At 44.4% G+C, this 14,936-nt stretch overlaps 1 protein-coding gene across 1 annotated transcript in view; it reads right to left on the bottom strand.

The window, feature by feature from the left end:
- Positions 1–633: 633 nt before the first annotated feature.
- DNAH6 (dynein axonemal heavy chain 6) overlaps positions 634–14,936 on the bottom strand; it is a 250,339-nt gene continuing 236,036 nt past the window's right edge. Inside the window, exons 76-80 of the mRNA XM_078149111.1 lie at positions 14,513–14,698; positions 13,525–13,597; positions 11,502–11,653; positions 8,152–8,374; positions 634–906 (exon numbers count right to left, since the gene is read on the bottom strand). Of these exons, the coding sequence (XP_078005237.1) occupies positions 803–906; positions 8,152–8,374; positions 11,502–11,653; positions 13,525–13,597; positions 14,513–14,698 (738 nt within the window). The 3' untranslated portion in view covers positions 634–802. The remainder of the gene's footprint in view (positions 907–8,151; positions 8,375–11,501; positions 11,654–13,524; positions 13,598–14,512; positions 14,699–14,936) is intronic.

The following is a 14,936-nucleotide window of genomic DNA, read 5'->3' as shown; positions in this document are numbered from 1 at the left end:
GGGTAGGTCAGCCCCGATCCCCAAAGCAGAGGAGATAGCGAAGGTGGAGCACCTGAAGCCTTGGCAGGGTCTTCTCACTAGGCTCACAAGGCGTGCAGAGGCAGCTGCCGGCGGCCCTGCTGCAGCGCCAGCAGCTGATGGGGAGGACAGGTGGCCTTGGGGTTCTCGCCCTAGGAAGGAGAGAAATGAATCCCAGCAGAACTGCAGGCACTCTCTGCCTATATTTTTCTGTTAGTTTAGCTCCTGAGATAAGCCAACCTAAAACTCAAACCCACACAATAGAATGCTCATAGGTGACCTAATCCTACAGATGAGGAAACTGAGACCCAGAGGGGTCCCAAAGAGCAGCGGACAGGGGCTTCCACCCAGGGAGGTCTCCTGCCTCCCTCCTTCCGCTCTACCCCTTTTCACAAAGATGAAGCTCACTTCTGTTCCAAAACCACGTTTATTTTATTCATTCCTCTGAGAGAATGAAGTGGACACATGGAGCTCGAATAACTACGATATAGAAACCTGTTTTCACCTTAGGCTTAGGGGAGGCTCACTCCCTGTTGCCCTCTTCCCACTTCCAGTGTCTGAAATAGCATCAGGGGAAAAAAGTCCTAGTATCATTGTAAAAAACACACAGGGAAGAAGTTCTAGAATATTTTATTTTGAATTTGAAGAGAAATAAGAATCACGGTTTCCTACCCTTTATTGTGAGGTAGCACTGATAACACACTGTGTCCAGCCAGAGTCAATGACCGGCCAGCACCATTGTGGCGGGGCTCTTTTCCACACTCTTTCTGCCGCTCCACCATCCTTACTCATTCAGCTGGCAAAGCAGAGCAGATCCCTTGGCGATCCAGTAGTCATTTGATTTCTGGGATGGTAAGAGGATTGTTACCACAAAGTTGGTTGAATGTCCTAGTTAAAGAAATGAGAAGAAATCTGTTAAAGGAATTCCCCCATAGTGGGAAGATTAAGTGCAAGATCTGAAAGGCTTCTTCTCTGTGTGACTTTGGACAAGTCACTGCACTTCTGTGGGTCTCAGTTTCTCCATCCTTAAAAAGAGGCCTCTGAGGGTCCCTCTCTAGGTCTCAGTTTCCTTGTCTATAAAATGAGTAGATTGGAACAGATGGCTTCTGAGGTTCTCAGCTTTGACATTTTGTGATTGCAAGTATTCCTCAGCCCCAGGATTCAGGCAGAGGTTTTTTTCCGAGTCTGGGGTACTTGGCAAAGTCATTCAGCTTTGGGGCTGAGCACAGACTATAGGCCAGTGAAGGAAGAAGAGATCATAGTAGGCTGGGGAAGTCAGGGAAAGTCTGGTGGAGGAGGTGGGCCTTGAAAGACAGGTCAGGTTCATAGATCAAGGCACTGGGACATCGATGCTGTTCTAATCCTCATTCTATAGTTGAGGAAAGAAGACAAACAGAAGAGAAGCCCAGGGTCACATAGCTATTCAGTGTCTGAGGCTGGATTTAAAGTCAGGTCTTCTTGACTCTAGGCCCACTGTTCCATCCACTTTGACACCTGGCTGCTCCCAAGCACACAGGAGACTATGCTCTTGGACCAAGCGTGGCAATGCATATTTCCATCTCTGGGCCCTCAGCCCTGTAGCTCTTATCCATGGGTCTCACCCTAGCACGTCAACTCTTTAGAGAGATATTTGAGCTTCATCTCCCAGTAAGCCTTTCCTCAATCAATCAATCAATTAATCAATTAATCAGCATTTATTCTTGCTGAGGCATTTTTAAGTTATGTCCAACTCTTTATGACCTCATTTGGGTTTGTCTTGGCAAAGATACTGTCATTTCCTTCTGCAGCTCATTTTACAGATGAGCAACTGAGGCAAACAGGGTTAAGTGACTTGTCTAGGGTCACCCAGCTAGTAAGTGTCTGAGGCCTCATTTGAACTCACAAAGAGGAGTCTTCCTGACCCCAGGCCTGAAACTTTATCCACTGTGCCACCTAGCTGCCCATTTAGTAAGTATTTAATAAATTAAACTTTTATTAAGCACCCACTGTGTTCAGGTATTGTGTTTAAGTTCTGGGGATACAAAAAGAGGCAAAAGACAGAATTCAACTTGCAAACAAATATATCCAAAAAGCTCTATGTGCCTTCTCCTCTCTGTTGACCTGAATTTATACTGCCTCTCCTATGACTGTTATATTCCTCGGAATTCATGATAAAAACTCCAAGGACCCAGTGGCTTCTGGATAGACATGTGACCATAAAGGGAGAGAACACATTTCATTTTCTGGGTAGGGCCCAAGCTCAAAAGCTGTTGGTTTTTTTTAGGTGTTGGTGAGGTGGAAGCTTCTCTTTCTCCATCTCTTCCTGGGAGCAAAACCTGAATAATGGAAGAAGCAGCTGGCCCATCCCCCTGCAGACTTTCCGCTCACTCATTCTCTGGGCTGGCAGGTCCTGTGAAGTCATACATGCCAACAGGCCCTCCCTGAGCCCGGCAGGAAAGAGGAATGATGGTCTAAAGAAGTGTGACTGGCAGAAAAGAAAGATCCTGTTTTCCTTGGTTTCACCGTGATTTAATTCAATTCAATTCAGTGGGGAGAGTGCTGGAGGAATCCAGATTTGGCCTCAGTCACACCCTTAGGTGTGTGACTGTGGGAAAGTCACTTTCTCTTTTTTTAGACTCAGTTTCCTCATCTGTAAAATGGAGGTAATAATAACACCAACTTCCCAAGGTTGTTATGTCAATTGAATGAGATATTTATAAAGCATTTTGCAAACTGTAAGGCACTGAACAAATGCCAGTTATTATTAACGTCAATATCAATAATATCAATAAATGTTTGCTGGATTTTTTTGAGAGGGGGTTGTGGAAGGATGGCCTATATATATATCAATGATTTCATCAGTATGAGGACCTTCCAGTATGGAAACTCCTCTACCCAGGCAAGTCATTATTTGTTCTACAGCTTATTGTCTCGAGAATTGCTTAGGGGTACTGAGATGTTAAGTGATTTCCCCAGGGTCACACAGTCAGTAAAAGTCAGAAGCTGCACTTGAATCCAGCTCTTCACGAGACAGAGACCAGTTCTTTGTCCATGACGTTTGTATAGTAGAACAGGGATGCGATCTATGATTTCACAAGACACTTTCAGATGAGGACGTTCCCTCTACCAGTGCAGGAAGCATCTTTTCTGTCATTTCGAGTCTCAGAGAGTAGCGTGGGGGGACTGAGAACTTAAGTGACTTGGCCACGCTGGTATGTGCCAGAGTTTGGACTTGAAATCTGGACTTCTTGACCCCAGGGCTGCCTCTCTAACTATTAGGGCACAGTGTCTCTCAATGTTTCAGCCAGACTGCCTTGCCTTTCAGACACGGTTCTGTCTTGGTTGAAGTCGCTGTGTGGCAGTTTGGTTGATTTACTCTGGAGGCTGATTTGATTCTTGTAACTGCATTGTCCTTGGTCACTTTGTTAAAAACAAGCCAACAAACATTTGGGTTGATCAGGAAAGGACCTCATTGGCTCTTCCTGATTTTCAAAATTCTTCTCAATTTCATCCCCCACACTGGAGGGCTGGCTAGCTCTTGTTAGAGCCGTCCAGGCACCAGGTTCTGCCAATTTTAGTGTGGCTCTAACACTACAGGAAGGGTGTGTGTGCAGGATTTCTCGTCCCAGAGCTCAAATCCTGCTAAGCAGTTCCAGCCTGAGACAGACTCAAGAGGCAGGAGTGGACTTCAAGGATGCTTTAACTAGATTTAACTAGGTGCAGTGGACAGAGTGCTGGGCATGGAGTCAGGAGGATCTGAGTTCAAAACCGACTTCAGAAACTTAGCTATGAGACCCTGGGCAAGCCACTTCACCCTGTTTGCCTCAGTTTCCTCATCTGTCAAATGAACTGGAGAAGGAAGTAGCAAATCACTCCAGTATCTTTGCCAAGAAAACCCCAAGTGGGGTCATACACATGTGACTGAAAAACGACTAAACAAGAACTAGATTGCTTCTGACATCAATGAAATGAAACAGAGTGTTAAGGGTCCCCTTGAACTTGTGATTAACAAGAGGTAATGATTGAAACACCAAAGAACTGGGTCATCCCGATTGTCGACTGCTTTGGGGATCTATGAAGCTCGATCACGCGAGATGTGTTTTAGACTTCCCCAATCCTGGCTCTCTTCCTCCACCTAGTGGAATTCGGAGGCTCTTGACAGCCCAGGCACAGAGGGATAGATTTCAAATGACAGATTGTTAGGGCTGGAAAAGCCCATCGAGATTTTGTGCCTCAACCTTCTCATTTTAAAAATGGGAAGACTGAAACACTGCTGAGGGAAATGACTTGTCCAAGCTCACTCACACAATTAGTGGAAGGGCTGGGGCTGGAACAAACCCAAGAGTCCTGACCTCTCGTGTGCCTGGCGTTCTTTCCATGACACAATGATGCTCTTTCTCGTGAGCCACAAGGAAGGTAGATATTTAATGCAGTCAGTGGAGTCAATGGAGAGCCAATGGAGTCTCTGAAAGTCTCCAGAAAAAGGTGAAGGAAACTAAAGCTTGGTGTTTTTATTGGTCTAGACCTGCATGTCATTCCCTGTACCACACAGTAGGCACTTAATAAATGCTCGTTGACTTGATTTGACTTGACTCGACTCCGATTCCAGTCATCCCTTCTCTTACACCTTGTAGTCTTAGAGGGTGTTCTGGGGGTGACCCTGCCAGCCGGGATCATAGGTGGGACTTGAGCTCGGGTCTCCCTGACTGACACTTGCTCTCTGTTCTCTGCCCTGTGCTGCCCAGCCAGCGTAGGGTGCTAGACCTTGAAAATGGCCTGAATGAAAAGCCAAATTCCAGAAATTGCTTGTTGAATTCCAGGTATCACTTTGAGACCTCCTGGATCAAAGACCCCATGACTCAGGCTCAGTGGATCCACCTAGAACTTGTGGTAGGCCCGGTCTCACCCAAACAGTTTAGAGAAAGCAAGACATCCCATTGAATGGGAGAGTTTGGACTTGGACATCCCATGCTAGGCGCTCCAATTGTGCATGCATGTTTCCAAGTATTGGTAGCTACAGGGAGACAAGCTGCATGAACAAGTCATTGCTACTACCTAGAAGACAAGGTAACTGCTTACTCTAGGGCTGTGATGAAAGCCTAGCTTTCTAAGCTCCATCTTCCTAGACTGGAAGGGGATAGAGGCTAGAGCCTAATATTTCATTGGTACAGGAAGCTCTTAGATGGCGAAACTTTCTCCATAGATGCCAGTTGATAGCTTCTCCTTGACTTATAGTCTTAGCTGTCCAGAGTATGAAGAGGTTGGTGGCTTGCCCAGATCACCAAGGCAGTACATATGTCAAAAGAAGGACTTGAACCCATAGCTTCCTAGCTTTGAGTCCAATACTCTATCCACTAAGCCATGTGTCTAAATGTGATTCAAACAGAAATTGATTGTAAGTTTCTCAGCTTGGTTCTTAAATATAATCTTTTAGCTTATGCATTAGGATAGGAGGTCCTGTCTCTTGCAGACTGGGAAATGGGAGGTAAATACAAGTTTACTCTGGCATCCAGGCCTGCCCAGCCTCCCTGCAGCACCCTGGGACAGGCTGGGGGGATTGTGGACATGGCCAGCATGTGGCCCTAGAAGAAAGCAGGCTCACACCTAACCGCCGTGGGGAACTCTTGCTTCCACTCCATTTGGGCAGTGTGGATGGCATGTGCAATGTTTGCAGTTAGCAGACTGATAGGCTGACTAAGAGAGGAAGAAGCTAAATTGTTTTGGTAAAGCACCAGGAAGCATCTGTATTAACCAAGTGGAACTGTGGATGATTCTGCCGTGGTGGAGGAGCCTGGCCCTCTGGCGCTCTGACAGCTTGCTTTCCGTCTTTGCAAACTACAAATGCCAGTGTTTTGACAGGTGGGCACTGGAGTCAGGCAAGCTACAATTATGCCAACTTGCTGGGGAGAGCTAGCAATCTGGTAAGGGATAAACTCAGGGGCAGTGCTGGTGATGTTTAACTAGGGCTCAGCAAGGCACCTACAGTGGAAAAAAGCAAACTCAGTTTGTCAGTAAAGAATCAAAGGGTCATAGGAATGATTACAATAGATGACACAGGGCCAGTCCCCAAAACAATCCAGGGGGACGGATGTCTCCTCAACAGTCATAATGTTGATGGTAATGAATTGGCAAAGCAGATCCCAAAGGAGCCAATTATAGTAATCTAGGAATGTGTCACTCAAGCCTTTGGAGATTTAGAAAAGTATACACTTTGAGGCAGGTAGGGTGGCATAACAGCTAGAGCTCTGGACTTTGAGTCGGAAAGATGTGAGTTCAAATTTGGCCTCAGACACTTAGTAGCTGTGTGACCAGGAGCAAGTCACTTGTCCTTTTCCCCCCTCAGTTTTCCCATTTCTAAAATGGGGGTGATCATGATAGTACCTACATCCCAGAGGTGTTGTGAGCATCAGTGAGATAATATAAGTAAGCCACTTTGCAAGCCTTAAAGGTTTCTATGAGTATTGGCTCTTAGACTTAGAAGCCAGGAGCGATCATAGTGTAGGTGAGAAACTCATGTCTTACAGGACGAGGGTCATCAGAAGTTGCTTTGTGTCTATGTTAGGTGGAGCAGTCAGGGATCCTCTGAGCAGGTGCTGGCATCTGATTGAACCCAGGGCTCTGCTCTCAAGAATGACACAGGACACTCATGACTCAAGACACAGCAGAGACGTGTGGGCCCAGAGAATCACTGCTGTCACATGAGGAAGGCAGCATGGCCAGAGATATCCAGGCAGCTCTAGTAAATTGGCGTCCAACCCATTGGAAGGGGGTCATGGGTAATTCCAAGGGCTCCATCTCAATAAGCAAATGGAAAACTATAAAATCTCAGACTTGTAAGGGTCATAGATGAGGAAAATGCAAAACTATTTCTTGCTCTCAAGGAGCATGCATTCTAATGGGAAGAATAGATACAAATTCATCTATAAATATCGAATTCACAGTAACGTTTTGTTACTTTTTTGTCCCCCCCCCAATCAGTAGATACCAAATTACAACTACAATCACATGAGGAGGAAATCTATTTTTTTTTTTAGCTAGGTGGGGCTCCATATACCTCCCCAAAGATGAGAAGCAATGGTGTGCTAGGAAGGGCAACAGACTTGGGGGCAGCCCTGACACGTCAGATCATACATTTAGAGGTTGGCGGGGCCTTACTTATCATCTAGTCTGACCCCCTTATTTTGTGAATTGGGAAACTGAAGCCCAGATAAGTGCCTAAGGTCACACAGGTAGAGAGGGCACATGTAACAGGTGCTGCTATGTCAATATGTCGACAGCGTGCTCTGGCAACATCTGAATTCTGGCTGATGTTAATAGCAGCTGGCTTATCTCAGTGTCGATATGGTCAATATAATAATATGGACAATGTTCAGTCTTGGTAGAATGCAGAGGAACATAGAGAATCTTGCATGAAGATAGCATTATCAAGCCGGAAGTTTGTACTTTGAGTAGCTGGGTGGGAACTTGTTTTAAGTATCAATAATGAGCCACCTGCCACATCTGTGACTTTAAGTACGGAACTGGCTTCTTATGTACATAAAGAGAGGCCCCTGCTGGGCCTCTGCCCATTCCTTACAGCCTGGAGATTTTCTTAGTTTTCATGGATCACAGCACCTAGAGCTGGCAGAGGTTTAGAGAAGATCCAATCCAACCTTTCGTTTAACAGATGAGGAAACCAAGACTTGACCAGAGGTGTAAGGGTGCAAGCAACAATGCTTGGATTTGAACACGGTCCAGTAGTGTTGCTACTATACCATTTTCCTGCTGGCAGCTATGGAAGCCAGATAATGATGCTGATGAACATAGCATTTCTATACTGCTTTAAGGGTATAAAATGCCTTACAAACATTATCCCATTTGATCCTCATAACAACCTTGGCAGGTACATGTTATTAACCCCCATTTTACATATGAGAAAGACATATGAAGCAGACAGAGGGTAGATGACTTGCCCAGGTTCACATGGCTAGGAAGTGTCTGAGGCTACATTTGCACTCAGGTCTTCCTGTCTTCAGGCCCAGCACTCAGTGCACTATGGCACCACCTAGCCAAGTGGGATTATCCCATTATGCCAGAAATTGATTTTTTTGGGGGGTACTCTGTGAGAAAGCAGTATTCAGGGTACATTTTGTATTGCTGATATAACGTTCTTACCAGTGGTGGAAAGTGTCCCAGCCCGGGCTCCAGTTTTGTAGAGTGGAGAGTGATACAGCGAGGGGATGGGTTCATAATTTTGATGAGGCTTGAAATGTACCACGGGCAGCATGGGGTTCATCTGTCCGGGCAAAGCATCTTCTATTACCATGTTATCATCATCCCAGCGTGAAGCATCCATGAACATCCCATGCACCAGCACGCCATCCTCAGGAGAGGGCAGCTGAAAGGGAAACAGGCACAGAAACCCAATTGGTGCATCTCTGGAGGTGTGACCTTGAATAACAAGCATTTATTAAGCACCCATTATGTCAGGCAGTCAACTAGCATTTATTGAGTACTTACTATGTGCCAGGCACTGGGCTGAGTGCTGGGGTTACACAGAAAGGCAGCAGCAGCAGCAAAAACTCAGACAAAACAAAGCAAAAAGTCCCTGAGCTCTCCAGGAGCTCACCGTCTACTGGGGCCAGACACTGGGCAAGGTTCTGGGGATATAAATGCAATGAAGGAAACAAATCCCTACTCATGAGGAGTTTGGGTGAGACAGCATGCATAGCTCTATCTATCTATCTGTCTGTCTGTTTATCTGTCATTTGTCTGTCTGGAGTTTGGGTGAGACAACATGCATATGTCTATATCTATGTATCTATGTATCTATCTATCATTTGTCCATTTGTCTGTCTTCTGGAGTCTGGGTGAGACAACATGTATATCTCTATCTCTATCCATCTATCATCTATCTATCTATCTATCTATCTATCTATCTATCTATCTATCTATCTATCTATCATCTGTCCATCCCTTTGTCTGTCTGTCTGTCTGGAGTTTGGGTGAGACAACATGTATATCTATATCTATCTACATATGTGAACTTTGGGTGAGACAATATCTATATCTATGTTTCCATCCATCCATCCATCCATCCATCCATCCATCCATCCAGTTTGGGCTCAAATTGTGAAGGGTTTTCAAGGCTAAAACAAAGGAACTTCTATTTTGACCCTAGAGGCAATAAGGGATCACTGGGGCTGGCCACTGAGGGGAACCACGTGGTCAGATCTTTGCTGAAGGTGGTAGTGTGTAGGATGGACTGGAATGGAGGACACTTCAGCCAGGAGGACCAGCTAGGAGGCTATTGAAAAAATCTAGGTGAGAGTTAACAAAGGTCTCGGCTGAGATGCATAAGTGGAGGGAAGGGATGGGATATGAGAGACTGTCATGAAGGGAAAAACAAGCAAGATTTGGCCACTGATTGACCAACTGGTACGAGAAAGTGAAGAGTGAAGGATAACAGAGAAGTTATGAACCTGGGAGGCTGGAAAGACGGTGACACCTTCAACAGAGATAATTTGAAGTGGGGAGAGTCTGGGGCGGAAAGATGATGAGTTCAATTTTGAACATGTTGTTAGAAATGTGACTTCCTCTTTGTGAGCCTGTTTCCTATCTGTAAAATTAGGGAGTTGGACAAATGATCTCTAAGAACTCTTTCAGATTTAATGAACAATGTCTGTGCACTGTAAGGAAGAAGGTCAGATGAGCATTTGTCTGGGGCTATATTAAATATCAGTACTCTGTGTTGTGCCATGTCATCAGCTCATTCCCAAATCAGCTTTTTTTTTGTGGGGGGGGGAGTGGATCAGCAGAGGCCTGGGAGTGATCACAGGAGGGTCGGTCTTTGTGGTCTCCCCAGGCAATCCAGCCTGGATGTCGTGCAGTTCTATGTTACCAGTATGGGGACAAACACAGTGGGCTAGTGAAGGGCACCGAGGAGAATCCCAGGTCAGCTCTGGAGCTGGCCCTTCAGGATGTTCTGAATAGGCCTGGACAGACGTTCTCAGCTCCCGATTCCCTCTAGTCCGTCCTACATCTTTTCTCCTGGCTCTAGATCAGTCTACAGTCTCCCTTGGGCTCTATGCTGGTGTTCATACCTGCTTATAAACAGTGTGGGAGAAAATGGTGGCTTGTGAGGGTACAAAGGGTGTTCTTTTGGAGTTCAAAACCTGCCTCAGTCACTTTGGAGCTGTGCAACCCTGGGCCAGATCACTTAGTCTCTGTTTGCCTCAGTTTTCTCATTTTTAAAATGGAGATAACAGCATCTCCCTCAGGGTTGTTGAGAGCATCAGATCAGAGAAGTATAAGTGCTTTGTGAACCTTAGAAGTGCTATCCACATGCTAGCTATTAATACTCCTTTCTTAGGCCAAGTTTTTTTTTTCACTAGCTTGTTTTTTTTTTAACTATCCCCCTTTTTTCTAACCCCAGATATTGGTTACTTCTTTCTCCTCATGAGTCCCTCAATCCAGGGTTATTGAGCTCTCTAGGAGGAGACACAGCGATCTTCCCTGTTTTTCCTTAATCATTCACCTGCTGTATATAGTAATGCATACATAATGTAATATGGTATAGTGATGCTGTTATGGAAATGCATGTTTTGTTCTGTGAATTGAAAATAAAATAAATTATTTTAAAAAAAGAAAGAAAGAGAGCTGGCCCAGAGCCAAGAAGACCTGGGTTCAAGTGCTGCCCCTGACACATACTGGCTATATGACCTTGGGCATGTCCCGTAACTGCTCAGTGCACTCTTTAAGAGTCTTAAGTTATGGAAAAAGCACTGACCTACATTGGCAGAGGGAGTTTCTCATAGGAAGCACTCCAGACTGAGGAGCTTCCATACTTATCCCTATGTGGTAGATTTTATCTATATATCTATATATACATATATGCTTAGCTATTCTTTATTAATCTATGTACTATCTCTCTATCTCTAGCATCTATTTATCTCTATTATTTATAAATCAACTTATCATCTTTCTATCATCTACCAATGTATAATCTCTCTATCATCTGTCTCTATCATTTATCAATCTCTATCCATCCATCTCTCTGTCTCTGTCTCTCTCTCCTCTATCTTTTAATTTTTTTCTCTCCTTTATCAACACAGTATTTTACATAGAGCTTTATCATTTGTCCAAGCCCTTTACGCACATGTCATCCTAATAGCTCTGTAGCTTTAACTACCCCCGATGTCACAGAGGAGAAGACTGAAGTTCAGAGAACACATCAGAGAAAACAAACCCAGTTGGCAGCAGAATTGGGAAGAGAGCCCCTTGTCTTCTGGCTCCTCACTAAGGCCTCTTTCCACCATGCCACAGGGCCCTCAAACTGAGGCAGAGAAGCCACGGATGGAGCCAGGGACCTCACACCTTGGATTCAGGTGTGTGTGTTGCAACACAGAAGCAGCCCCAGTGCATGTGTGAATCCACACAAAGGATGCTGTTTGACCTACTCAGCCCAAGTGAATTCAACAATATTTCTGTTCATCTACGGTCCCCAGTCCAAGAGGGAACGATACCTCCATATCCATGGGTAGCTCCTGTCCGAACTGTATGGATTTGGACGCTTCAATCACTACTGCTTGATCTCGGTAAATAGGGATAATGTTATAGCAAAAACTAAGTTCGTCTATGGGTAAATTGTATTTTCGAGCGTGGTTCTGCAGAGTTCCTATTGGAGAAAAGTACAGGTAAGTTGGCTTTTCTGCATTTTTACCTCCAGCCCACATTAGCCTTGGGGTTACCCCCTTATTGGTGGAGGCACCAATTGTGTGATTGGGTGGATGCTGAGAATTTACCATCGGTCAAATATCCCCCCCAGTAGCTGGCCCCAAAGCCCAAGACTCCAACCATCTGTACGGAATCCCTTTGAGTAAAAGCACTGTAGGCTTCACGTGGCCTTTTTGAAAATACCAAAATGCATATGTATATGTAGTCACACATATGTATTCTATATAATCTATATTTATAGATTATATATAACTACATACACACACATATATATATTATGTGTATATATGAATATATACACACACACACATATATGATATATGTAATGTTATATATTATATAACAACTAATACCATCATGCCTCATGAAAGGTAGTAGGGTAGTGAGAACTGGCAGTCTCAGAAGCCAAGAGATTTGAGTTCAAATACTGCCTCTGACCACTAATCAACTGTGTGACCCTGGGCAAGGCATCCTCGTTGCTCTATAGTAACCTTTTAATATAGGAATTCTTACCTTGGGATCCATGAACTTGCTTTTTAGAAAAATGGTGTGATAATTCTCTAATCCCATGTATTTTATTTTACGCATTCAAAAACAGAATTCTGAGAAGGAGTCCACAGGCTTCACAGACCAACAAAGCAGTCCAGGGCACACAGAGAAAAGGTTAAGACCCCCGTTCTAAGGCTAAATTCTGTGACAAGCTGCATTATCAGGGAGTATCCTTAGGAGTGCCTGTAGCAGTGAAATCACAAGCCTATCCCTATCCCTAATAACTCATTATCCACAAATGATTTATCAGAGATTAGCAAACCAGTCATTCATATTCACCAGTACTGAGGAATAACATTGGCCAGGCAGGTTTTTATCAGGGTGATGGTTTAGGAGGTGTGATAGAGAGGGGTAGAGGAAGGCCCAGATAGCACCCAGTGATGATAGCGATGAGTGGGGGTGGTGGGGGGTGGAGGTATGTAATTAGACAGCCAGGACAGCAGTGCTGGGGGATAAATATTGAAAAGGAGGCATGTGCCCACAAGGCGCAAGAGAAAAGGTGCTAAAGAAAATCCTCTTTTATAAAAACAACAACAGCAACATGGCTTTATTTACTTAGTGGCTATTTCTTGCTGTTTGCAGAGGACTCAGAATTGGGAAGCTTAGGATCTGCTAAATTGGAATATCTTATAGAAGCTTCCTGGTGCTGACCTTGGTGGGACAGAAATGCTCAGGAGGATTTTTTTTATATCCCTATTCTCAGTTTCTTTGTCTCTGATGTACTAAAGAAATGACCAAGAATATTTGCTGGGCCATCGCCAGATTAGGAGTGGAGGAGAATAGTTTTTGCCCAAGTTTGTTTTGACCTGATTTAAAATTCTGGGGCTCACATTCCTATCCAAAGTACAAGGCCCCATTAAAAGGATTTTCTTGTTCTTCCCCAAGTTCTAGGTATCCTAAAAAGGGCCTGGATTTGGGAAGCTAAGGAAATTTTGCTATTTATGGACTTCTCTCTTCTCAGACGAGATAAGAAATGGAAACTAATGATATTATAACCGAATACTGAAATGGAAACTCCTAAGGAGTCTGCCATAGGGTGGCTCCTCTACTCTTCTGGTTACTGGGAAAAAAACCCCAAACTTTTCTAACCAATCATCTCGCCTACTCTCTGCCTTCATTCCTAACCAGCTGATGCAGGCTATGACCCAATGCCTCTCTGAGTTTTCTTCTATGTTTCATCCCTCCCGGAGGCTCCCACTCATAATTCTATGATTCTCTATTAATTCAGGACCTAGTGGAAAACTTTAGGAAAAGTACTAGTACCTGTTAGAAATCCTTGAGGAAAAAAGAAACCAGAGATCCAGAATGATTTGGGCTGTCCCCTCTTGAGCCACAGCTGAAAAGAGAAACAAAGGAATAGCCTTTTTTTTTGGGTTGAAGTAGCCTATATTCTATCCAAATTGAGGTCACTAGTGCTTAGAGTTGAGTTTCTCTTCTCTGTTTTCCAGGATGGTATCTAAACCAGTCCAGAGAATTGGTTATTACCCAATAATCCTCAAAAATGGCCAAGAAGATGCCATAATTCCTACTGGTAATACATTCTAATATCTCCAAAACATTAGAGTCAGGAAGATTTTGCTTCTGTGGTCTGGCCAACAGCTTTAATAAACAGATAATCAATAGTTCCAACGTGAGTGGTTCAAGGTTAAAGCCAAGTGTCTAAAAGTATTTCTGAAAGTCATTCGAGCATGGAGTTCCCCATTTCTACTGCAAGGCTATTGTGTGTTGAACTTGCCTCTTCCCTTGCTCCCCCCAAGAGTTAGCTAGAATTGAAACGATCCCTGAGGATGTGTCTATTCTTCCTTTCCCAAGTTTTATTCAATATCAGACTTCCAAAGACAACTCTCCGGAACACCATCAGCTCAGCTCAGCTCAGCTCAGCTCAGCTCAGCTCAGCTCTCTTCAGCTCAGAGTGGCTCAGTGAACTCTTTGATGATTGTTTCTTTTCAATAAACTGTGGCTAATGAAAAGTGCCATGCTATAGGGGATAGAGAACTAGTCTCAGAATTCAGACTAGCTCTGGGACCCTGGGCAAAATCATTTCACCTCCTAGTGTTGCCAGGCCACTGTCTAAGGCTCTAAGTTACAAGTTATCAGCATGGGTGGGAGGCATTCCCATTCTGGAAATTCCCTACATAGAAAGAAACACAGATTTCCCTCCCTGTGCCCTCCGCCTCCCCAGGCTGGTTACTAGGTACAAGTCCAACTGTGCTGCGAGTTTAGCTAAACCCGAAAAGACAGCTTTGCTCACATCCACAAAAGATGTCCTCAGGACAAGATCTTTGACCCAGGATGATAAAGGCTTTAGTGAAGGGTATGCAGCATTGGACCACAGCACTGGAACCTGGTTGTTGAGGAAGCTGTTGTACACCCTTTCCATTTCTTCAGACATGACTACAAAGCCAGCAATTGCTTTGTCCAGTGTTTGTAGGGAAGTCTGAAAGGAAAAACAAATATTTACCTTAACAATCTCATGAAATGCAAATAGTGAATGAAAAGTCCTCCGGTGGTAAGGTACAATTGAAACAATGGGAATTTCTTTCTGATGAACGCTATTTGGCAGTGTAAATTAAATCACAATCACATGCCTACCAATAGCCAGGATCTTGTGAACCCCAGGGGAGTATGACTGAGGAAGTCCTGACGTAGCCAAGACGTGAAGGTCGTGTCAGGAA

This window comes from Phascolarctos cinereus, unplaced genomic scaffold, assembly GCF_003287225.1.
Source record: "Phascolarctos cinereus isolate Bilbo 61053 unplaced genomic scaffold, phaCin_HiC Scaffold_2;HRSCAF=192, whole genome shotgun sequence".
NCBI lineage: Eukaryota > Metazoa > Chordata > Mammalia > Diprotodontia > Phascolarctidae > Phascolarctos > Phascolarctos cinereus.
The sequence above is the reverse complement of the archived record's forward strand: the minus strand, read 5'-3'. Positions and strand labels throughout refer to the sequence as shown.